The 25,151-nt window shown below is 48.8% G+C and overlaps 2 protein-coding genes across 3 annotated transcripts in view; both read left to right on the forward strand.

Annotated features, from left to right (window-relative positions):
* The window catches only part of CA5A (carbonic anhydrase 5A), a 29,183-nt gene extending 21,397 nt beyond the window's left edge, over positions 1-7,786 (forward strand). For both annotated transcript variants that reach the window (XM_068150803.1, XM_068150805.1), the window contains exon 7: positions 1,925-7,786. In XM_068150803.1, coding sequence (XP_068006904.1) covers positions 1,925-2,104 — 180 coding nt within the window. In that variant the 3' untranslated portion in view covers positions 2,105-7,786. The remainder of the gene's footprint in view (positions 1-1,924) is intronic.
* A 4,308-nt stretch (positions 7,787-12,094) lies between these two features.
* The window catches only part of SLC7A5 (solute carrier family 7 member 5), a 47,867-nt gene continuing 34,810 nt past the window's right edge, over positions 12,095-25,151 (forward strand). The window contains exon 1 of the mRNA XM_068150806.1: positions 12,095-12,761. Coding sequence (XP_068006907.1) covers positions 12,161-12,761 — 601 coding nt within the window. The 5' untranslated portion in view covers positions 12,095-12,160. The remainder of the gene's footprint in view (positions 12,762-25,151) is intronic.

The raw sequence follows: 25,151 nt of genomic DNA on the forward strand, positions 1-25,151 counted from the left end.
GGGTGTGTTATAAACAATGTCTTATTCTGGAAGCTACCCCTTGAAAAAATGTAAGGTTATTTATTGGAACACTGCATTACTTTGCTCTCCTTACAAGGATGGACCCCAAGGAGGTAGTTGAGGCCTCATACTTGGAGATACTCAAAGTCAGGCTCAAGAGGGGTCTGGGCAACCTGATCTAGTGGAGGATGTTCCTGCTGACTGCAGGGGATTTGGACTAGATGACCTTTGGAAGTCCCCTCCAACCCATCCAACTCAAACCATTCTATGATCTTAATGCTTTGGTTTGCATGAAAGAACAGGATGGGAAGAACTGAAGATTGGTAACAGAGCAGAGAACTGATTGCAGAGTGTGTTACTCATTCTTCTTCTCAGCTGAAACTTTTTCCCTTCTTGACTCTTTTTCCCTTTTATTCTTTTATGACATAGAAAGGCTCATTGTTTACTTAACATTGTGATACCCTTGTGAGCAATAACAGCTGATCTGCTGCATACTTTATTTGAATCCCCAGTTACAAACCACTGATAAAAACAACTTTTGTAGATTATTGCTTGTTGAGGTTCCCTCTTTGCTGGGTGCAGCACATGCATGTCTGCAAGACAACAGAACTCCAGGAAGGATGTCAATTAAGAAGAATTGGAGAGACTTATTTAAAGATAGCATGTGAGAGTTATTTAAAGACAACATATGTTCCAGTGTCTGAATGGGAGTCAGTTCTGTCTCAGACATGCCATGTTTGAGATTCAGCTTGCCTAAAGCTGGCAGATGACTGACACTTTATCTTCTGCACTGATAAGTGTGATGGCATGATCCTTACCAGCAGGTGACAAAAGAAGTGCCAGAAGGTCATGCAAAAATTCCCCAGTATGCAAATGCAGCAGTACCTTGGATATGCTTTCCAAGCCTGAATGAATGTTTAGAATAGGATAGAATTAACCAGGTTGGGAAAGACCATCGAGATCATCGAGCCCAACCTATCACCCAACACCATCTAATCAACTAAACCATGGCACCAAGTGCCCCATCCAGTCTCTTCTTAAACACCTCCAGTGATGGGGACTCCACCACCTCCCTGGGCAGTCCATTCCAATGGCCAGTCTCTCTTTCTATGAAGAACTTCTTCCTAACATCCAGCCTAAACCTCCCCTGGTGCAGCTTGAAACTTTGTCCTCTTGTTCTGGTGCTGCTTGCCTGGGAGAAGAGACCAACCCCCACCTGGCTACAACCTCCCTTCAGGTAGTTGTAGACAGCAAGAAGGTCTCCCCTGAGCCTCCTCTTCTCCAGGCTAAGCAACCCCAGCTCCCTCAGCCTCTCCTCACAGGGCTGTGCTCCAAACCCCTTCCCAGCTTCGTTGCCCTTCTCTGGACACCTTCCAGCAACTCAACATCCTTCCTAAACTGAGGGGCCCAGAACTGGACACAGGTCTCAAGGTGTGGCCTAACCAGTGCTGGGCACAGGGGCACAATGACTTCCCTGCTCCTGCTGGCCACACTATTCCTGATCCAGGCCAGGATGCCGTTGGCCTTCTTGGCCACCTGGGCACACTGCTGGCTCATATTCAGCATACTCTCAACCAGCACCCCCAGGTCCCTCTCTGCCTGGCCACTCTCCAGGCATTCTGACCCCCAGCACTGCATGGGGTCGTTGTGGCCAATGTGTAGAACATGGCACTTAGATGTGATAAATCTCATGCCCTTGGACTCTGCCCATCTGTCCAGCCTGGCAAGGTCCCTCTGCAGAGCTCTCCTACCCTCTAACAGATCCCCAGCTGTCCCCAGCTTGGTGTCATCTGCACATTTACTGATGATGGACTCCATCCCCTCGTCCAGTTCATCAATAAAGACATAGAACAGGAATGTTGTTGTCATGAACTTCAGTAATTTTCTAGTTGAAGTCACCAAATTGGACATTTCTCTTTCTCAGCTGGAGGCATTTCGGATGCTGCTCTTCACTTCAGATGGTGAGGAAGAAAAGAGAATGGTGGACAACTTTCGCCCTCTCCAGCCGCTGATGAACCGAACCGTCCGCTCCTCCTTCCAAAGCAGGCACCTCTTGAAGGCTGAAGCGCAGCCCAAGGACCGTGCTGAGCAGCTCAGGCCCTAGGTGGCCCATGAAATGTCAGTCCAGCCCGGGGTACCTGGATAAGTGACGTTCTTTTTCAGTCGCCTTTCCTTTCCCTGCAGTGTCTGTGTGTGCTGTGCCGTTTCACAGCCAGCTTCGGCTCTGCCAAGTGCCTTCTGACCTTCAGTAGAGAAGCTGTGGGGTTTTTTTAGCTCTGCTTTTCTTAAGAAGTAAACAATAGTAACCCCTAACAAACTGACTTGCTTCAAAGCAGGGACCAATAAGGAATTCTGTTGGCAGTGAAAGGGAAAACAAGGGCAGGGAGTCTATTCCCTTGCCTCTTTCCTGAATTGTTCTGTGTTTCTTCCAGTGTTCTTTCAGTGGCCTGCATGAATCAATAATCCCAACTAAACACATGTTAGCAAACAGCAGGTGTGAGGAAGTGAAAAGCATTCATGATGATCAGGTCTCTTTGTGGAACTGTTTCAGAGGTTTGGGAAGAGAATGATCTTCTCTGGTCTTCTCTGTGCCTTTTTACCCTTGGTGTTTGGGACAACAGGAGAAGGGAAAAACTACTTGGAGGCTACCCTTTAGCCTTTTCTCTTGCCTGCATGGTCCATGTTTGAAGTGGATGCTGGATACTGTCCACTCTATACCACAAGCCAGAAGACTGTTTCTAAAACTTTACACTAAATGGCAGCTTTTACTGTTCTGTATCAATAATGTACCAGGAGGAGAAGGCAGAGGAGAATCTCAAGATTGGCAAGAACAGCAAATTAGGTGAAAATGTCCAATTGATCCCAGGAAACTGATCACATCAAAGGAAAGCAAAATCAGATAAACCCCATCTGTCCCTCCCAATGGGATTTGGGGAGGGGGAAAAACCCAAACCAGTTTCTGGAACCTAATCCAGTGCTGGCAGAGTGGACAAAATGCAGCATCCAGGTACTCGAAAGGCTGTTTTCCAGTAAGTCAGAGAGCCCCAGTCTCTCCAAGGTTTTGTCTTCAGATGCACTTTCCTTTACAAAATGAGTTTTTTAGCTTCAGGACACTTTGGGACCAGATGGTATTTATAGCACCTTAAGGTAATGAAGTTAAGTGGTGGCTGCAATTTGTTTGTGGCCCAGAGCTGCTGCGTACGCTGCCAGCCACGGGGCCTTATCTTAGCGTTACAGTCCAGTTGCCACAAGTATTATCTACCTCTGAAGCGTACTGCTACTAGCCATGATTGCCTCCCAAGCACCTTTTCTCACTGGCTTTTTTTAATCCTTTATTCTATTTAACAGTGCATGAAATTCATGCACCAAATGTACGGTCAGACTTCCTGATGAGGAGCAGGTCTAAACTCGTGATGTGATCTTGATTGATTGTGTTTAAGGAGTCTTCCGGGAGAGCAGATGTTACTCGGTCTGTTCCTGCCACTGAGGAAAGTCACTGGTTGCTGGTGTGATTGATTGCAAGTGCAGCCAGCACAGAGCTTGTCAATACTACATCAAAACATGTTAGAATCCATGCTTTTTCTGGAGTCACAAGTCTTCAATTTAAAAGCACTTTTAACACTTCTGGTTTTTGTGCAACCCTGATGTTTTAAAGCTTCGGAATATTCTTGTTTAACCAATTAAGTGCCCAGGCCCTGCCTTTCCCTGCTTAATAGCTCTACCTCAAGCTGTTACCTTGCAATGGCTGTGCCTTTCTCCCTTGGCAAGTTGGAATGTGGCCACTTAACTCTGTGGTAAATGTAAGCCTGTCAGTAGTGGTGTGCCCCAGGGATCAGTGCTGGGCCCCATCCTCTTTAACATCTTTATTGATGATCTGGATGAGGGCATTGAGTCCATCATCAGTAAATTTGCTGACAACACCAAGCTGGGGGCAGGAGTTGATCTGCTGGAGGGTAGAGAGGCTCTGCAGAGGGACCTTGACAGGCTGGACAGATGGGCAGAGTCCAACGGCATGAGGTTGAACACATCCAAGTGCCGGGTTCTGCACATCGGCCACAACAACCCCATGCAGAGCTACAGGCTGGGGTCAGAGTGGCTGAGAGCAGCCAGGTGGGGAGGGACCTGGGGGTACTGGTCGATGGTAGGCTGAACATGAGCCTGCAGTGTGCCCAGGTGGCCAAGAGGGCCAATGGCATCCTGGCCTGCATCAAGAACAGTGTGGCCAGCAGGAGCAGGGAGGTCATTCTGCCCCTGTACACTGCACTGGTTAGGCCACACCTCGAGTCCTGTGTCCAGTTCTGGGCCCCTCAGTTTAGGAAGGAGGTTGAGTGGCTGGAAGGTGTCCAGAGAAGGGCAACAAAGTTGGTGAGGGGCTTGGAACACAGCCCTGTGAGGAGAGGCTGAGGGAGCTGGGGTTGCTTAGCCTGGAGAGGAGGAGACTCAGGGGTGACCTTATTGCTCTCTACAACTACCTGAAGGGAGGTTGTAGCCAGGTGGGGGTTGGTCTCTTTTCCCAGACAACCAGCACCAGAACAAGAGGACACAGTCTCAGGCTGTGCCAGGGGAGGTTTAGGCTGGATGTTAGGAAGTTCTATACAGAGAGAGTGATTGCCCATTGGGATGTGCTGCCTGGGGAAGCGGTGGAGTCACCATCACTGGAGGTGTTCAGGAGGAGACTTGATGGGGTGCTTGGTGCCATGGTTTAGTTGTTTAGGTGGGTTGGATTGGTTGGTGGGTTGGACACAATGATCTTGAAGGTCTCTTCCAACCTGGTTTATTCTATTCTATTAAGAGAATCTCTCTTCTGTCCCACTGCAGTGTACTTATTTTTACAGTGATTTTCCATGTGGCAGTACAGATCTTCAGTTTGATATTGCTTCTCCCAGGCCCTTACTGCTCAGTTGAATTTACATCTTGGTTAACTCTGTAGGACAATACTATCTCTACCAATTTGGTTGCACTTTATGATCTCATTTGAGCTATACAGTCTTTGGCATCATCAGCCAGACTTTTTGCTGTGTTCCTGGTGGTCTGCAGAACCACATCAGTGATGCTTTTGCCAGAGAGTGACAGGTTCCAGAAGAATTTTGGAATGGATATCTGCAGTTCTGGCAAGAGGAAAAGAATTCCTTTTACTTGCTGCCTGAGTGTGTGTGACCTGGTCATTGTTAAGCTTGAGGTTTCTGCTCAGTGCTGTTCTTGCAATCACTTTGCTGAGGATGACCCCATAGAAAGATGGCACTGATTCAGACTGGCATGTATCTTGTCTGTCTGTGAGTTCTGAGATATCATTAGCAATTAGGAAAAACTGTAATATAGTCGTCTTAGTGCTGCCTTTGCATTTCAAAGTGCAGATGACTTGGCACTGAGCTAGCTGGAGGTAGCCCTCATCAATATCCCTGTCAGATGTGACTGGGTCTATTAAAAACAATAATCAAAGCTTTTTATTTCACTTGTACTTCTGTGTACCTCTGATTCACTGAGCTTGCTTCACTCTTCAATAAAGCCTTCCTAGCAGGTTCAAATACATATTGTGTTCATAGGGAGCTACTGTGGTATAAATATTTAGTCTCCAGATTAATTACTCATCATCATGCATCCATCAGAGATGATGCTGACTTCTGTTTTCAGTGATCTGCTTCAAATTCTCATCAAGGTTTTACTTTGTTAATGTATTATCATGGAAGTCTTCTTGGAGAAGAGATGCATCGTCAGTCATACAGTTAACTGTACTCCATGCATCTTTAGGTGAGATCACACAGGATCAGAGGGCTGGAGCACCTCTCCTATGAGCACAGACTGAAAGAGTTGGGGCTGCTCAGTCTGGAGAAAAGAAGGCTCTGAGGTGACCTAATTGTGGCCCTCCAGTATCTGAAGGGGGCTACAAGAAGGCTGGGGAGGGACTGCTCAGGATCTCAGGTAGTGACAGGACTAGGGGGAATGGAATGAAGCTGGAGGTGGGGAGATTCAGGCTGGAGGTGAGGAGGAGGTTCTTCCCCATGAGAGTGGTGAAACCCTGGAATGGGTTGTCCAGGGAGGTGGTTGAGGCCCTGTCCCTGGAGGTGTTTAAGCCCAGGCTGGATGAGGCTCTGGCCAGCCTGATCCAGTGTGGGGTGTCCCTGCCCATGGCAGGGGGGTTGGAACTAGATGATCCTTGTGGTCCCTTCCAACCCTGACTGATACTATGATACATCTAAGTATACTGGTAGGAAATCATCAATGTAAGTATCAACACTGATTGTTTCAAATACCTGGAAATGGAGTCAGTGCTACAGAAAAAGCTTTAGAGGCTTTTTTTTTCTGTTAAGAGTTGTTGTGGTGGTTTGAGTCTTGCATTCCTGTGTCCAGTGTTGTGGCATCTCTGGTAAAGGCAGGCTGTATCCCAGTTGCAAGGTGGATTGCTGTTGAATTAGCAGTCTGGAACAAAAAAGGGAGATTATGGTTGGGTTTTTTTGGTGGCTTCTTGTTTTTAAAGCTTTTATGCTACAAGTATTTGCCTTGCAAAAGCCAGCTTTAAGAATTGCCCATGTATGTAAAACAGGAGCTGGGATGTAATTTCCTGTGGCCTTATCCTCTCAGTTGCTTGGCAAGGGAGAAACAATTTGATTGTCAGACTAGAACTAATGTCTGTAACGACTTTGCACAATTAAGTTGAACTCTGAAAGGTGTCTGCATAGGCATCTGTAGGCTCTTTAAGGTGGCACAATACAGAAGGGTCAAAGCACATGTCTGCATTTGTTCTTGCTTAGTGCTCACTCCTGTCACTACTGCACTGAGAGGCATTCCTATGGCAATAAAGATAAAGAGATAGAGATAAAGACTGGAATAGAAATAACTTTGAGGATAACTCACTGGAAAAGGAGTAGAAGGGTTTGGAGCATAGATCTGGATCCATGTTGGTCTAAATCCCAGCTGCCTATCAGTGTTCCTGTTAAATTCTACCCTTATCAGAAGTCTTGTACTTGGTGACTTCATAGTTGGAACAACTTCATCTGGCGTTTGAGTGGTTGGTGCTTGTTCCTGTGTTTTGGAAGTTTCATACTGGTGCACTTTAGGTGTTCCCCACCATCTGTACCTGACAATCACAGAATCACAGCATGATGGATGTTGGAAGGGACCTCCAGGGATCAGCTAGTCCAACCCCCCTAAAGCAGGGGCACCCACAGCAGGTTGCCCACGGTGCAATGACCAGGCAGCTTTTGGACCAAGTACTCTAGCTGGGGTCTTACTGGGACAGAGGAGAGGAGAACCTCCCTTGACCTTAGCCACATTCTTCTTAAGGCACCCAGTTGTTTGCCCTCTCTCATGAGTGGCTTGCATTGGTATTTTTACCCCAAGTCTGACATGAGTGTACCTTCTGGCTTCGTAAGCTGCAGGAGTGGAGATTGCTTTGATCTCACAGAAATCTGCTGGAAGTGTACAGGCCTTACTCTTTGAGGAAGGGTCCCTTTTTCTGCTCAACTTCACAGCCAGTAGTGTTTGCTTGAAAGTATGCCTTCATTTTGACTGTCTTAACTTGCATTTGTTGGCACATCTTTGTGGTGGTGTTTGTTTTTCCTTCGTGCCTCTGTTTTCTTGTGGTCATTACTGCCTAGTGTGTTTTAATGGATGCTATCTGCCTAACCACTTATTGAAATAATTGTCTTTGCAGACAAGCTATGTAACAGGGAATGCCTTCTGTTCTCTTTGCATCCAGGCCTTTTTCCTCAGCTCTTACCCGATGTAAGGAAACTTACAGCTAATGTTACATTAGTGACTGTGCAATAAAGACCCACAGAGAAACCTGCGCCTGTATCTCATTGTGTAATTAACCTCCCCAAGCTAGAAAGTAGATCTTCCTGTCGAGAAAATGCTAGAATCCCTCCTTGAGAATGAAGCAGTTCATTATGAGCAGAGTCTAATCAGATGTCCAACATTCTGTGATACTTAAAAGCTCTGAAAGGCTCTGCTGAGCTGCATTATAATTGGAGCGAAAGAACAATGACCCCTCTGTTGCCGCCGCGCCCACTGAAGGCTATCTAATTATTTGTTGCATTCAGCTAGATGCGGCATGCCTTCCAAAATGGGATTCCTAATCTTGAGGACCTTTGCTGGAAGGCTTCATTTGGCCCTGATCATCAAACTTGACCTGTCAGCTAAACTCTTTTTTTCCACCATGACTTCATAAGACTCGGTGTGGCTCTGCGGTGTGGCGTAGCTCTCGAGAGCTTCGTGTTCAGTGGTTCTGGCTACCAGAATCTTACCAACAAAACCTGCTGAGTAAAATGAATCTGCCAATTTTTTTAATCAATAAAAATAATTGGGAGAAGCAAGTGTTACATTCTCACTGCTTAGCCATCCTTAGTGTTTAGGTCTCGTTCAGCCCAATTTTCTTAGCTGAATCATTTAAACAAGTTTCTTGTGATGGGAAGAGTAGGAGACGACCTCCTCGGCTAAGGGAATCCCTCCTAAAATAATTGTGGGCAATACTTGCATGTGAGGCCTCCCAAACTGTGCTGTTACATAGCCTTTGGTTGTGGGCAAGCCATGTCGGCGTGGGTGAAGAGAGCGGGGTGTGGGTGAAGAGCAGGGTGTGGGTGAAGAGCAGGGCGTGGGTGAAGAGAGCGGGGCGTGGGTGAAGAGCAGCATGGGTGAAGAGAGCGGGGCGTGGGTGAAGCGTGCGGCGCCAGCTCCACCTTTACTACTCTTCAAGTGTTCTAGAAGCTGCCACCACTTCCATTCACCCAACCAAAAGACCTTCTAAGCTCTTGCATCAGTATAGCTGAGGTGTTTGCTGAAGAAATGGTGCCTTTGGTTCCAGCAGGCTGGCTTATTTTATTCGAGGCAGCTTTGCTGATAAACGGCGAAGAACATACACGTGACTTGTAACAAATGGCCAATTTACTTTTGATACTGGTAATTATTTGTCTTTCTGACAAATAATTCTTTCCCTCTTTCTTTTTGATGTGACAAACTCGAAGTGCCTGAGTATTAGCACATGGAGAACTGATTGTATAATCAAATAGTCTTCAAAGATCCTGCGGAATAACTTGGGGGCCTGAAGTGAGTTAATGTGCGTGGTCAGAGCTGATAATAATACTTAGCATTTGTGGAGTGCTTTGAAGATACAAAGCGCTGTGTGAACACACCCTAACACCACAGCTGCAGTCAGGCATTTTTCTCAGCCATGCAAATGGAGAAACAGTTGCAGAATTAAATGGATTTGTTTCCAAGACAGTCAAGTATGTGGTTGACTTCAAATACGGCAGTTCAGTGGCTGCTGCTCCACTGCTGCTCGATCCCAGGATTTCCAGATGGAAATGGGTGTCAAAACTGAGTCTGAAAGTCTGTCAATCTGGTTTTAGAAGAATTGGGGGGAAAAAGAAATCTTGGTCCCATTTGTGTGGTAGTTGAAGAAAATTTCTGTGAGTTCTCCCCCTCTACTCAGCTCTGGTGAGACCCCACCTGGAGTACTGCCTCCAGTTCTGGAGCCCCTATTACAAGAGGGATCTGGAGGTGCTGGAAGATGTCCAGAGAAGGGTCACGAAGGATGATCAGAGGGCTGGAGCACCTCTTCTATGAGGATGAGACTGAAGGAGTTGGGACTGCTCAGTCTGGAGAAAAGAATGCTCTGAGGTGACCTAATTGTGGCCTTCCAGTATCTAAAGGGGGCCTACAAGAAGGCTGGGGAGGGACTTCTCAGGATCTCAGGTAGTGATAGGACTAGGGGGAATGGAATGAAGCTGGAGGTGGGGAGATTCAGGCTGGAGGTGAGGAGGAAGCTCTTCACCATGAGAGTGGTGAAGCCCTGGAATGGGTTGTCCAGGGAGGTGGTAGAGGCCCCATCCCTGGAGGTGTTTAAGCCCAGGCTGGATGAGGCTCTGGGCAGCCTGATCTAGTGTGGGGTGTCCCTGCCCATGGCAGGGGGGTTGGAACTAGATGATCCTTGTGGTCCCTTCCAACCCTGACCGATTCTATGAACACGAGGTGAAAAGCACCAAGCCAGCCATTATTCATCTTCAGACAAGAGCTTAGTCTGGAGCACTGGTGAAGTAAATCCTCTGATGAGTAATTTTCTTCACCTAACTGAATTTGAGCATTCAGCTGAAAATATCTGAAGCCTACAACTTCAATTCCTGCCTGCTGGATCCTGACGTAATGAGGCCAACAGAGACAATCCCATATGTTGCAGGTACCTGTTTGGGTTTTTTTTACCCCCCCTGATTTTTATGCTCCTGTGAACATTTTGCCAAAGATAAAGTCGAAAAGATTGGTAAATCTTACTTTGAGAAAGAATGGGTTGAGATTACAGCCCTGTAAGCCTCTGCAGTGGGGCTAATGTTCCACTAAAGAAAGGCTTTGGGGAGTTCAGGGAAATCGTGTGGTAAATGTTTTGCTGTTTGTTTTTCACTCACTTTCAGGCACTGCAATCTTTTTCAGGATCCCACTTCACCCTGAAAACTAAGAAAACATGCTCGATGCAAAGGTAGGTTTTGTCTTTCTTCCTAGATGCTGATGCTTACATAAATCGAGACACGATAAACAGAGTTGGAAGCCCTTGGGCTGTTGTGGCTAACTGCTGACACTAGGTGTCAGGGTCTGATTGGTGCTGCAGGAGGCTGCTCAGGATTCTTAGCGATGGTTGAACGTACTCAGGATTTCCCTTGTCAATGTGAGGTACCTGAAAATGCTAAACCGCTACCATTTCCCCCCAAAATGCAGATCTGAAGTTTCTCTGAGGTATCTTTCAAGCCCACCTCCTGACCCACCCTACTGCCTGAAGCATGCCTGAAACCTGCAAAGAAGAGGATGGTCCAAGGAGGAAGGACACTGATCTTGGGTTTCAGAGCTCAGGCACAACTTCCTGGGTGACACCAACTACTCATATCCTAAGAAAAAGCTCCACAAAGGTACTGCTTCTATCTCTTAATGGGAATGATTCTTGTTGAGCATCAGGGCTCCTAGGCTTTAGCCTCTGAACTCATCTCCTGTTCCATGAGGACAAGAGAGAGCCTGAATCTGCAGAAGAAAGGGCTGCTTTAGGCACTGTTGTGAAGTATCCAAGTGTCTCTTTGGACACAAACCCAGTGTCTTCAGTGGTTGTTGATAAAAGTTGTTCCTTTGCTGCACGCCTGTCAGATTGGTGAATTACCTTGGGTTTTTTGCAAACAAGCCTCTGGGGTGATCTTGGCTCCCTAAATGACAGGAAGATTTCTGTAGTGCCTCTGCAGAAGCACAGGTGATGCAGTGACAGGGCCTTGGACAGTGCTTCGGTGTGTCCAATAGATAAGTGAGTGGGGGTCTTTGGGGATCTTAATGCTCAGCAAGAGCTGAAGGGTGGGGGGCAAAAGGATGGGGCCAGACTCTTTACAGTGGCATCTAGCAACGGGACAAGGGGCACAAACTAGAACCCAGGAAGGTTCTATCTGAAAAGGAGAAGGAACTTCTTTGCTGTGAGGGTGCTGGATGGAACCCTGGAGGCAGCTGCTGAGAGAGGTCGTGGTGTTTCCTTCTCTGAGGAGATTACAAAGTCAGGGGGACATTGTGATCCTGGCCCAGCTGCTGTGAGTGCCCCTGCTTTAGCTGGAGGATTGGATTAGGTGATCTCCAGAGGTCCCTTCCATCCCCTACATCTCAGTGATTCTGTGAAGTGGGGGTAACCGTGAGATGCAGGTTTTGCTGGACTCTGTTTGCACACCCAGAGACCCATTCTCCGTTTTATGAAGGGACCTCAGCCCGGGCAGGAGGATGCACGGCACCAAGCCTCCCTTCCTGGAAGCTGACAGAAGCCCCCCACAACCGGCAACAAAGGTGATGTTGGGGGCCGCTGTTGATCCCTTTATTGTGCACAGGGAAGGCCGGAGGGAAGGGGGTGCCGTGCTCAATAAGATGAAGGCCGATGAGGCGGGGGTCACGACACCGCCGCTTCCCAGGGGCTTGCTGTCGGCACAAGCGCTACAGCGCCGTCCCCCCTCCTCCTCCTCTCTCTTCTGCTCCTGCTCCTCCCGGAAAGGAGGCCGTGCCCGCGCTCCCCGCCTCGGCGGGAGGCGCTCGGCGCTCGCCGCCCACCGCCGCCGGAACAAAAGGCGCGGCTGCATGGTGGCTGCGGAGCGCCTGGCCGCGCCCGCGCCGCTGCGAGCCCTTCTCCGCTTCCCGCTCCCCCGCTCCCCTTCCCGCCACCATGTCGGGCAGCGGCGGCGGCAACGGCAACAGCGCGGTGAAGAAGAGGAGCCCGGCGGGCTCGGCCTCCTCGCTGGCGCAGGAGGAGGAGAAGCAGGCGATGGAGAAGATGCTGGAGGTGGCGAGCGGTGCGGCTCAGGAGAACGGCTGCGCCCGCTCGCCATCGCCCTGCGGCTCAGCTGAGGGCGAGGGGGTGACGCTGCAGCGCTCCATCACGCTGCTCAACGGCGTGGCCATCATCGTGGGCACCATCATTGGGTCCGGCATCTTCGTCACCCCTACCGGCGTGCTGCGAGAGGCCGGCTCGCCCGGTTTCTCGCTGGTGGTGTGGGCTGTCTGCGGGGCCTTCTCCATCGTGGGTGCCCTCTGCTACGCTGAGCTGGGCACCACCATCACCAAGTCCGGCGGCGACTACGCCTACATGCTGGAGGTGTACGGCTCTCTGCCCGCCTTTCTCAAGCTCTGGATAGAGCTGCTCATCATCCGGCCTTCCTCACAGTACATCGTGGCTCTGGTCTTCGCTACCTACCTGCTCAAGCCCCTCTTCCCTACCTGCCCTGTGCCTGACGAGGCTGCCAAGCTGGTGGCTTGTCTGTGTGTCCGTAAGTATCTGCAAACCCTCTCCATGAGCCTGCCGTCCTCCTCCCCACGTGGCTCACCATCGCCTTCCCCCAGCAAGTGAGCCCAAGCAGCTCGCTTCCGTGCGCCCATCGCGTTGCAGGAGACGCACCGCCTCTCCCGTGCCACACTGGCTCCCTGCTGTGGCGTTGGGGGCTGTTTGGAACAGCGGGAGTAGGAGATGCGGCCCCCAACCCAAATAAATTGAACAAAAAACCTCCCAAAATGCCGGTTAGGGGCTGCAAGCCTCTCCGGTTTCCAGCAGTGCGGCGAGCAGCACGCGGTAAATGCAACGAGCATTTTGCCTGTGTGCTGGAATGGGATCTCTGGTGTTCTTCCCCCAGGAGTGTCTTCAGGCAGGGTAAAACCCCCAGCCCTGCAGCGGTGTGGTGGCTGGGATGGGTGTTTTATATGCAGACGCGAGAATAATGTGCAGTTGGGGAAATTATCTGTCACGAGCAACTGGTGCTGAAGGTGGCCTGTGCCGCGGTGCATGGCAGTTTTCAGCACCAGTTCGGAGATGAGATGTTTCTCAGCTGTATGTGCACTGATACCATGCTCAAACCCTGTTGGTTGTTGGGGTTTTTTGATAGCGAAAGTTATAATATCTCACGGCGCTCGCCTTGCAGAGAAGTTCAGCCACGCAGGGATGAATTTAGGGCACAGATCTTTCCCCCATGCTGCAGTTTTTATCACCTTTGGTATTTTCAGGTCTGCAGGTTTGCCAGCGAAGCTCCATTTTCCATTCCTCTGGTGACATCCCAGTTCATCCTCTAAATGCAAGACCATTTCCTGCCTGCCTTTATTTCCTATTCAGTTTGTGCTCTGCTCCACTGGGTAGCTCTTGTGCCACTGCAAAGATGTGTGTTGGGGGGGGATGTAATTTTTTGTGTGCGAGGGCTTTACAAAGCATTTGTTTGATGTATGAAGTTACAGTCAGGTGATCGTTTTACTTGTTCATTTTGAGGCTGTCAGAATGAACAGAAGAGAAGTCAGCTTGCCTGTGCTGTCCAAAGGGAGATTGTGTTAGATTCCTTCAGCCCCTGAGGCTTGCAGGCATTCAGAAGTGGCAGCACATGGTCATTATGGGAAGATATATTGTCTGCAAATGTCTTCATACACAAACTGGCCCAGGCTTTAGTAGAATACATTCTATGGCTGGCTAGTAGGTAGGCTAAAATAAATAGCAGGCAGAGCAGTCAAGTGTACTTTCTTTGGGCAAGAGTGAAGCTTACTCACTCCCCAGATGAATGGTGAGGATCATGAGGGCAAGCAGACAGGCACGTGGCCTTCCCACCTGGGTTCTTAGCAAAGTGGAGTGCCTGTATTAAGGTAATGTAGTCACCTAACTGTAGCAGGGTTAGGAGATAATTCTATTGATGGGTTTCTTGTCTCGAGTAGAGCCCTGTGAGAAATGCTTTGGACCTTTCCTGCCAGTCTGCACTGTGGTGGCACAGAGGAGAGGGGCATGATGCACGTGGCCTTCACGTGTTTGCCGAGAGGCCAGCAGAGCATTGATTAGATGGACTTTCTTACTGGTCTGTGTCAGACTTCTGCTGTGCAGGAGCATGCTGTAGTTGACAAAGCCTTTGAGAACGTGTTTCTAATCATAAATAACTCTTCATCTGCAGGATCTTCCCCAAAACAGGGAGGAGGTGCCTCTGTTCCCAGTTTGCTGATCAAGAAACAAATGCAGGGCTAAAGCAGACTTGCCCACGGCGAGGTCTGTTCGGTGACGGCATTGCAGCATGGCATTTCTCCATGCCAGGTCTCAACCCCACATGCTTCTCCAACAAGTAAAGTGCCTCCAACTTTCTTCTGCCAGCAATTAGTAGTTTTCCTGAAGGAGAATTTGCTCTTGAACCTTTATCTTGAAATGCCAAGGATAAAGGGTTGCTAGTTCCCCAAACCTGCGTCATTTCCATGTGTTTCTTCTTCCAACTTTTCTCCCCCCTACACCCCTGGCTGTTGTTTTGTTTATGCTGTGAGTTGCAGTTTTGTTTGTCTCCTTTCCTACAAAAGGTTAGTTCTTCATGCCTTGCCTCCAGCAAGCTAGGGTGGTTTTTTTCTTCCTGTGACTTTGATTTTGGGAGTCAGCTTTCCAGCTGCCTCGTGCCAAACCCACACCATGAGCTAGGAACAATAAATGGAGGAAATGTGGTCCAAGGACTTAGCCAGTCACACGAAACTTCAGTGGACTAACAAGTGGCTGCCTTAGGTGGCTGTGCCAAACATACCCCTACCCAGTGAGGTACTCTCTTATTTTTTTCCCCATGGCCCCTAGGTTAGGAAAAGCAGCCTGTTTGTGCACATGCTCTAGAGCATATGTGAACAAGTTATCTCAGAGAAGGGAAGAGTGGTTTGGGAAGCAATAAGGGAATTTGGGGCCCCAGGCTGGAGCACAGTTGACTCATTATTCAGCCAAACCCCAGCCTTTTAGAGCAGCACCAGCTGGGTTCTTTGCAAGGTTTGTATCTTAACATAAAACACGATTGGCTGCATGGTTCCTAGTAAGAGGAGAAACAAGTAATGTTATTTACTTCCATTTAGGTTGTTACTGGTGTTGAAGAGCTGAATAAATAATGTGTTGCTTGCCACCATGAAGCAGAGGAAATTGAGCTCCTGCTCGTTAAGACAATCAAAATAAATCACAGATTGGGAAGAAAGGAAAACTCAGTTGGAGTAGGGAACTTTGTTCCCTTTAAAGTGTTGAGGGAAACAAGGTGGGTGGCAAGAGGAATTTAACTACAAATAGGTGCTCCCAAGATGGTAATCTGGAGGCATGCCGTTGGAATGCAAGACCTCTTCCATAAGACAACATGAATGTTTGTGAGGGCTGCCCAATAAAGTGTGGGAATTCACCACAGGGAAGTCTTCTTGTAGCAGGATGTGTCAAGCTGTGCATCATCAGCGTGGCTGGCTTCATGTTCACCACGGAATGGGCAGGGCAGTGCCTCCAGGAGTAAGAATGTGCAGGTATTAATTAATTTGCAGGCTTGATACTTTCAGGTTGCTTGGGTACCTCAAAGTGCACGTTATTCTGCCTGTAAGATTGGATGGCTGATACTTTCAGAGCATTTAAATCACAAAAGCAAATGCTGAGGGCTAACAAACACAAAATCCCCCCCTGGTATCCAAGGGGTTTTGACCAGGAGAAAGTTGCTGAAGGTGCATGGAAACCCAACAATCATATGATCTCATCATAACTCTGATCTCCTCTAAACTGACTTTCCCTTGTCTGTAGCAGATGGAAGGCCAGTTACTAAGTCCTGCCTTTGCATATTTGATTGCTAGGTCCTGACTTTGCATGATTCATAACCATTAAGGTCAGAAAAGACCTCTAAGATCATCAAATTGGCTCTCAACCCAACACCACCATGGCCACTAAACCGTGTCCCAAGGTGCCATGTCTATGGGTCCTTTGAATTCTTCAGGGATGGTGACTCCACCACCTCCCTGGGCAGTCTGCTTTAGTGCTTGGCTGAAATCTGGTGATGTCTACCTTAAGAGTATCCTTATTGTACATAGCAAGGGATTAAACTGCTAAGGATTCTGTGCTCTGTGTCTCAGGTGCACATACAAAGCTTCTGCCAGAAGATAAAGGAGAGCCCAAGATAAGGGAATATTTAGGTAGCAAGTGTAGTTTGGGAAAGGCTTTCTTATATAGGCTGCAGAACCATCTTCAGGTAGCAGAAGCAGGAGAGTGTGATGAGGACTGCTCAGGATCTCAGGTAGTGATAGGACTAGGGGGAATGGAATGAAGCTGGAGGTGGGGAGATTCAGGCTAGATGTGAGGAGGAGGTTCTTCCCTGTGAGAGTGGTGAAGCCCTGGAATGTGTTGTCCAGGGAGGTGGTCGAGGCCCCGTCCCTGGAGGTGTTTAAGCCCAGGCTGGATGAGGCTCTGGCCAGGCTGATCTAGTGTGGGGTGTCCCTGCCCATGGCAGGGGGGTTGGAACTGGATGATCCTTGTGGTCCTTTCCAACCCTGAATGATACTATGATACTATGTTTAATCCTTTTCTTGTCCCCATTGAAGAAGTGGTGTCCAGGCAGTGTCCAGGATAGTGTCCAGGTGGAAGTTCATCCCTGATTTCTTGCAGTGAGAGTGGGTCAGGGTCTCTAGCCACCTGTGTCAATATTTCTTGCATTTGAGCTGATTAATCTCACTGACATCAGTAAAAAAATCACAGAGCACAACCTAATAGACAATGGATGTCCTAGAGACAGGCTCCAGGATGGAAAGTTTCTTCTTGCTCATCCATATTCCTTAGGTCCACCTGTTCACTTGCAGATTTCCACCATGGCAGAAGGCTTTGAATTGTGAATACAGCAAATGCCCTGTAGATTAGGGAGATGAGGGATAATGCTGCTTCCAGACCTGAACTGGTTCTTGCCTGGTGTTTCACCAGTTCCTGAACTCTTCTTCCCACACACATTCTACATGCAGCCTACCACACACCCTGTGTGCTCCATGACAGGTAATGTACTTGTTTCTTGACAGCATAATCTGCTCCACAGAAGCTTGAGTAACCCTGCCAGTTGCATATCATTTTACTCTTGATCTTCAATGTCAAATCAGTGGTTTGGTTGTTAGCTTCTGAAGCCTTTTATCACTTGCTAATTATAAATGCTAATCTGGCACTAATAACCCAAATATCCTTGCAGCAATAGCTGCTCCTTCCCAAGCTCTGGCACTTTAATCTCCTTTAGCATTTTTAGACTTCCTTTGCTGCTCCTGAAATATTATTTTGGGCACTCCCTCTGCAAGTGTGGAATTCCAGTGGAGTGATCACCTGTTCCTCATTGGTCTCTTTTGTTATGAGCAGCCTAATAGTGGAAGAATTGGTAGCAGTCAGTGAAGAGTTGAGTCATACCTAATAGCACATGTGCCTGACACCCCCATGAGTGCACCACTGTGAGTAAAAGGAGGAGAATGGTCTGAAATCCAGGGTTTGGCTAAAGGGGATAAACAAATGCCTTGAATCCTTGACAGATTACAGCCAGAGTCCATTGAGTGTCAGCACTTCACCCAGAAGTTGCCTGTGTTGAAAACAGGAACATCTTTATTTAGAATCATGGAGTGCTTTGGGTTGGAAGGGACCTTAAAGATCATCAACTTCCAAGGGCTCTCCCCTGAGCCTTCTTCAGGCCAAACAGCCCCCACTCTCTCAGCCTGTCTTCACAGGAGAGGTGCTTCAACCCTTGGATCATCTTCATGGCCTCCCCTGGCCAATTCCATCTCCTGTGTGGGAAGCTCCAGAGCTGGATGCAGTACTCCAGGTGGGGCAGGGTAGAGGGGAAGGATTGTCTCCCTCCACCTGCTGCCCATGCTGCTTTTGGTGCAGCCCAGGATACAATGTAGTATTAAGGTTTTTCTTCAAATCTAAGAGGTTTGGCTGTTTGACCAGTTCTTGAAAGTGCAGCTGTGGAGAGATAGCAGGGATTAGGTGGCACCAGGGCAAGCACAAAGTGCATCTTACCCTTGTCTGTTTAAGGTGGGTTTACTCTGCAGCATTGCAGCTTGGAATTTAATCTTCCAGGACAAGCAGATTGTGAAGCTTTGAAGTTGTTTTCTTCTTTCCCTTCTCCTCTGGAAAGGTGGATTAAATGGCTAAGCTGTATCAGTAAATAGAGACTTGATTGATCAGGGTGGAAGGAAAGGCTCTGTATAGAATCCCTGCTCTCTGGCTACTCTTGCAAGACTGAGGTTGCTTTTTTTTAAGCCCACATTTAATTAGAGTAGCATTAATGAAAGCAGTCTCTGACAGCAGCAGGGACTGTACTGAAATGGATGAAGGTTTGGAGGACTCTTGAAACACAGCAAGCAACTGCTGCATTTCTTGGCACCCCTCTCTTGGCTCTCACAACAAATGGCCCATTAGATTTCATTGTCTTTGAATGATTTACATGACCACTGCAAACCTTCAGTCTTTCTTTTCTGACATGAACAAATTGGGAAGCCTTTTTCAGAGTAACTTCATCATCAGTCTAATTCAGAGCACCCTCATTAGGTATTTCAAGTATTCCAACAGCCTCCCCATTCCAGTGTCAGTAGATGAAATTCAATGGATGAGAAAGCAGTTTCTTGCCAGCCATCGTGCAGAGCTGCATTCTGACCCTCCTCTGCATGGCACAGGTGGCATGAATCAGCCTAAAACCTGCCTGGAATTCTTCATTAGGTTCATTAAATTCATGACCCATGACTCAGTGCTCAAGTTCAGCCACCATCTCATGGGCTTGTGGAATCTACTTCAGTACAACTATGGAAAGAGTCTTCTGGGTGAGTGTCACATCCCTGTGGGCCAGGTAAGAAGCTGTGTTTTGCAGGTGCAGAGGCTGACAGTCTCTCTGGCAAGGGTGGTGACATTTAGGGGCTTATTGTGTGTCTTCAGGTGTCCTTTTAGTTTGCTGGCACTGGAAGACAACTACCTTTTTCTCCCATGCAAAGCCTGTATTGTTTGTCTTTCTGTGGTAAAATGACCTTTTGTGGGAGTGCTGCATCATGTAATCTAGAAGCTTTGACAGGAATGACACAAGCTCCTTTCTGAGGAGGCAAAATGGTGACTCCTACCACAAGCTAGGGGTTAGCCTCCCTAAAATGACTCCACTCAGTTTTAAGTTTTTCATGTACCACACAGTTGGAAGAGTGTGAACTGTCACACTGCTGCAGCCTTGGTACCAGAGCAATGGGTGTGTCTGTCTGTGCTTGGGATCCAGCCTCTGCCTATCTACGAACCATGAAATTCTTCCCCGAGCCCACCCTTGGTCAGCCCTGCTGCTGCCTTTTGGCCCTGGCTGTGCTGCAGTGGTTGGCACAGCTCTTGAGGGAGAGCACTGGCAAGTAAATCATAGAATCAATACAGCTGAAAAAGACCTCAAAGATCATCAAATCCAAGCTGTCAACCTGCTTGTGAGTTTATTCTTGCCAGAATTCTGGAAGCTTGAGGGCGTGGATGCGTTTGGGATCTGTGCTGCTTGATGCAATGCTACTATCACCCCACTCTGCACTAACTTTGCTGGCTCCCAGCTCAGAGCCTGTTTCAGCACCAGAGGCTTTCCTGGAGCTGAAATCCAGCAGAGAGACAGAGCTGTGACACCTTCAGGGTGTCTGCAAGCATTTGTTGGAGACATCCAGAACTCATGGTCTCAGTCAGGGGCTGGGGCTGGAGGTGACCCCTCTTCTTTAAACTCAGTTTAGGGCAGCCTTTGCATTCTCCTTTCATCCCCTGATCCCTCAGCACTGCTATTTTGGGAAGAAAGATACAAAGGGAACTGTAAAATGCTGCCAGGTATGTTTATTACTGGACAGACACATTTGCTCTGGAGCCAAGTGCTCCTTTCCAACAGCCTCATGTGCCATTAAGCATTTCCCTTCCACAGACTGTTTGCCCAGGCTGTTAAGGTTCTCCAGGGACTTGTCCTCCAAGAAATATCTGTGAAGTTTTTCCTTCTGCTTAGTCTTTTTAGCACCTTGCAAGGCACAAGTCTGCACTTCAGACCTATCAAGCTGTAATTTTCTGTGTCCTTGTAGGTTTGTCTCCTGTTAGATTGTGCTGTTAGACACCTGAGACTGCTGAAAGACACTGTGGTGTCACAGCCATTTGAATACAAATGGGGAGGTTTTTTGGCCTCAGTGAATTGATTTGTCCCATGGGTTTAAACCACTGTAGTCAGTGTAAAGTCATTCCTTGGTTTTGTACTTTTTATTTTCCCCATGTCTAAGCTCTGGTGAGCTCAGGCAGCAGTTCTCTTCAAAGCACGTGGAGCTTTTCTGTCTGTGCCATGTGCTGCCGGCCATCCCTGCGGTGCGTGTCTGCGTGGCTCTGGGTTCAGCTTGTCTTGGCTCTGTGTGAAACCTGGTTGCACTGTCTGTGGTAGAAGAGAAAGCTGCTTGTCCATCATCTGCACTTTGTAAAGAGTGAGAGGAGAGCAGCCTTTGCTGCAGGATGGGGAAGTGGGAAAGAGATGGGGACTGGAAGTAACTCTGAAGAGATGAACATCATCTAGTAGCAGATGGTGAATGGAAGCATCGTCTTAAAATTGTAAGTGCTTAGTGCTTTGGAAGTGTGTAAGTTAGAAAAGGGAATCATTGCATGGTTGTCCTCTGTGTGGACAGTGTTACAGTCCCAGTGGGAACCTGAAGTGGAGGATTTCCCTTCATTCTTCCTTTCCTTCCCCCAGGTTCCCTGTCCTATTACACATTTTTGCTCTGGTCCTGTAACACCACGAGTAGCAATCCTTGGGTAACTTGCAGCCAGTTAGCTGAGTTTGCTGCTTCCAAGCAAGCTACTCAGGCACACTGACCCTTGTCAGAGAGGTGCAGACTGAACTGTGGGGAGCACTGCAGGAAACCTAGAGGAGATGAAACAAAGGACAAAAGTGACATTGTGCAAGGCTCCCCAGGTATGTAACCGCACAGGCAGCATGAATGCAGCCCTGCTGGTCCCTCAAGGATTCCTACACTTATTGCAGACATGTTTCACCTGAAAAGCTGCTGAAGGTCTTGGATTGAGCAAACTCCCATCAACCCATCAGCAAGTTACATCTGGTGCTGGAACTGGCTCCTTTTTTCCCCTGTGATTGAGGGATGAGAGCTGTGGATCAGCTGCTTGTTTGCTTTTCCCCCAAGGAAGCCTCTCTGAGCGCTGTCTTTACTCCATCTCTGATCCCTGGCCACGTTCCATTACCCCAGGAAAGCTGCAGCCCTGCCTTTTGCTGTATACTTGCCAAGATCATTGCATCATAAATGCCAAGCCCTGACTTACCTGCTTTAGGGCTCCATTCACATGCTGTTTGCTTTGGGCAGAACCACATGGCCACAGGGCAGCTTTATTACACCCTGCCTTCCCTTTGTAGTCACAGGAGCTGTTGTTACACATAGTGCTTGTTGTAGACTTGTTCTGTGTGGGGATTCTCGTGATCCCTTTCAGCTTTGAAGGGATTTGTTCCTTTTACCATCTGGAAATCATGGTTGGGGAAAACCTTGGCACTTGAGTTCAAAGGATTATGCCTATACAATGTGGATTGCTGGGGGACAAGGTTCTGGGTCTTAGGTTGTATTTGTCAGTTTATCCTTGGTTCCTATCAGTAGTGGAGAAATTACCTGACTGTGCAGGTGAGTGCCAACAGAGCAGGTTCAGTGACATGTCTGAAGCCAACTGGGAGAGTGAATGATTGAAGCCCTACTTGCTGTTGTCTTTTGAAAGCCAAACTTCTCTTGAAAGCCTCTGGCTTCCCCTGTGGCTTCAATATCTTTAAATATCTTAGACTGGATATTGGAAACAAATTCTTTACAGTACGGGTGGTGAGACACTGGAACAGGTTACCCAGGGAGGTTGTGGATGTGTTCCCCCACAGAGATGTTCAAGGCCAGGCTGGACAAGGCGTTGAGCAGACTGGTCTAGTGGAAGGTGTCCCAGCCCATGGTGGGGGTGATATTTAAGGTCCCCTCTAACCCAAACCATTCTGTGCTTCTATGAAATAAAACTCTCAGCCAGGGAGAGCAGTCAGCAGAAGACATGAAGGGGTGAACAGCAGCTTTTGAACATGTTCTGTCTATAGCAGTCACAACTGCTATCCTTCCTGCTTCTGCCAGGAGTAAATACAAGTACCCCCCCTTACACTGCAGCTTTCTGGCTCCTATTATCCCAATTAATGTAAAGCCTTTGGAGAGGGGCTGCTGGCTCAGACAGACAGGGTCACATCAGGTGGTGCTGAAATCCTTGTTTCTAGAATGATTCCCAAGAGCAGCCCTGATGGCTCACACACAAGGTCTGCCTGGCTGCATAGCTGGCTTGTGACAGCAGCCTAAGGAAGAGTGCTGCAGAAATGAGGGCAGTGCAGTCTCATCTTCCCCTGCATCATATCATTGACCTGATTCACAGTAAAGCCCTGGCTGTGCAGCTTTCCCCCGGAGCTGATGTGGAGCAGTTCAGCTGAGGTGAACAGAGCGGTGCCAGCAGGAGTCCCGCAGCCCCTGCTTCACTGGGTAGCATCTTGGATCCAGAATAAAGCCTTCTGCTTTAAGAAGCCCTAGCCCTCTGCTCTCCTGGGAAACTGAGCAGCCACTGGAATTTGTTGTGGAGTTTTCAGTCTGTCTTCTTTCCTCAGTGTCTGTAGGCTTCCTTCTGGTGGGTGAGACTGGGTTGTTGGGGTTTTTTATAGCCCTTCCTACATTGAAAGCATTGAAGCATAGTAGTAACTCCACCACACTCCTTTAGGAAAGACAAATATTATTGCACAGTGGGCAAAGCAAAGGAGGGAGGCTGTGACTTGAAGGGCTCAGCATCACAACTGGTGTGGGAGAAGCTCTCAGCCTTGTTCAGAGGCTCTACCCCAAAGTGTTTTGCTGTTTGTATGGGGCCTGTTTATCCGACAGTGACGTTTGTAAGGGCTTACTGGGGATGCAGTGATGTTTGTAAGGGCTCACTGGGGATGCTTCCATTGGTTTTTTGGTTTGGGGCTACACAGAAAGCTTTTGCCTTGTCCAGCACTGCTGTCCCATGGTCCATGGAATCCCTACAGAACATGAGAAATGGCCCTGGGAAAGTCAGCCCTTTGTGTGGGGGGCTGAAGCAGCTATTGTCAAAGAAACAGAATGCCTAACTGGGGAAGGGATTGTCAGTGTCACCCCTCTGAGGGCTGCCTTGGCTGGCAGGAGCAGTGTGCTTTTGGATGTGTTAGCTCATCCCTGAGCTATCCCTCTGTAAACAAGGGCAGGTTTATTTTTAGTGTAATCGCTGCTCAAAGCCAGTCCTGGATCCTCTGCTCCTTCCCCTGGCCCATTAGGATTCACCAGAGGTGCCTTTAGCAGGTGAATTGTGATGGGTGCTTAGTGACAGCTCACTGGGTTTTCTTCTCTCCCCCTCTCCTCCCCCCTGCTGCATAGACATTGCCAGCTGACCTTGCTAACCTGTGTGTTCTCCTCCCCTCTGTATCTGGACAGTGTCCCTTTTGTCCTGCTGGCTGGAGGCAGATACCTCCCAGCCTTCTAAAAGGTGACAGAGCTGTGACCCTGCAGGCCCTCGATAGTGCTGGCCTGCTGCTTGATGCTGAAAAGCCTCCAAAGCCAGGCAGACTGTGTCTTTGCAGTCAGCTGCACCCTATCTCCCCTGCACAGCACGGGGTGGAGGGACCCTGGGACAGGGGGAGTTAGGCTGGGGGGAGGCGGTGTGGCAGGTCTGTCGGCTCTGTTCCTCACTGCTTGTTCTGGGCTGCCTGCCGAAGCAGGTCAGCCAAAGCCCAGCTCGTGCTGTCCTGTGACCCGTGTGGGAGCCCATGTGTGTCCTTCCCAAGGAAAATAGCTCTGGGTCATTTTGGTCTCACCCACTACAAATGCCCAAACAACCCCCAAGTGTTTGGGATTGAAAGGTGTGACCAAAAAAAAAGGCCCCCATGAATGTGAAATTCACCCTTCTGGCTTTCGTTCTTGCAGGACATACTGAACCACCTGCACAAAGGCTCCCATCTCTTGCTTCAAACCTCAAGTACTCTTGTTTTGAGAGGACACCACATCCTGGGGCTTTGGTGTTGGCAGGGGGAAGCCAGGGATCCTGAAAGCAAACATCATATTCTGGGATGTGTGGTCTGCTGCACTGGGACTGGCTTTGCTTTCCCCTACCTGAAGGTCCCCCACAGGCAGCCTTTAGCAATGTGGACCCTTGAATCCTCTCAGCCTGTTGCATGTTGCTGTTGTGCTGAGGTCTCAGGCCCCTCTGAATGATGCAGCTCATATCCCTTCTTGCCTGCATGTGCTCTGAGTCACTGGGAAGTCCTCTCACCCTCAGCACTTGCTTGAGCAGGAACATGAAGTCTGTTCATTGCTGTTGGACCCTGATACTGCAGTCCCTGAAGCCCAGGCTTCCTGAAGCCAGCCTGGGGGTGCAACTGAGCTTGGCTGTGCCCCTGTGTTCTGGGAAGGCTATTCCCAGCTCTGACGTGGGCTCTGAGTGTGATTCCCTGAACTGGTACCACAGGCATGGCAGGATGCAGGCTGGCAGGGAGCCAACAGGACCCTTTTCAATACCCTAATACTCTTGTCTGCTCCCATGGTTTTATTTGTCAGTTTGCAGCTTATTGTGCCCTTGCTGGGAGGCAGGGGATGAGATTGCAGGAGCATGCCTTTGCTCTGAGCTGATGAGATGTGAGCAGCTGTGGTAGGTGGCCCTGCCACAAGCCAGAGGGCAACACCCAGGCGCTGCTGGTCCTGCTCAGCCATCTCAGGTTGGAGGTGAGGTAGTGACTGCAGCGTGTGCTGAAGCCTGTGTCCTTCACATGCATGTGTGTGCTCAGGGTGCACCCAGCTGGGTGCTGGTCTGTAGCTGGGAGGAGCCTTGCTTCAGAGGAGGGGTGAGATGTGGTTCTCACTGTGATGCT

Source organism: Melanerpes formicivorus, unplaced genomic scaffold (genome assembly GCF_026170545.1).
Source record: "Melanerpes formicivorus ecotype bairdi unplaced genomic scaffold, bMelFor1.0.p_v2 SCAF_20, whole genome shotgun sequence".
Classification (NCBI taxonomy): Eukaryota; Metazoa; Chordata; class Aves; order Piciformes; family Picidae; genus Melanerpes; species Melanerpes formicivorus.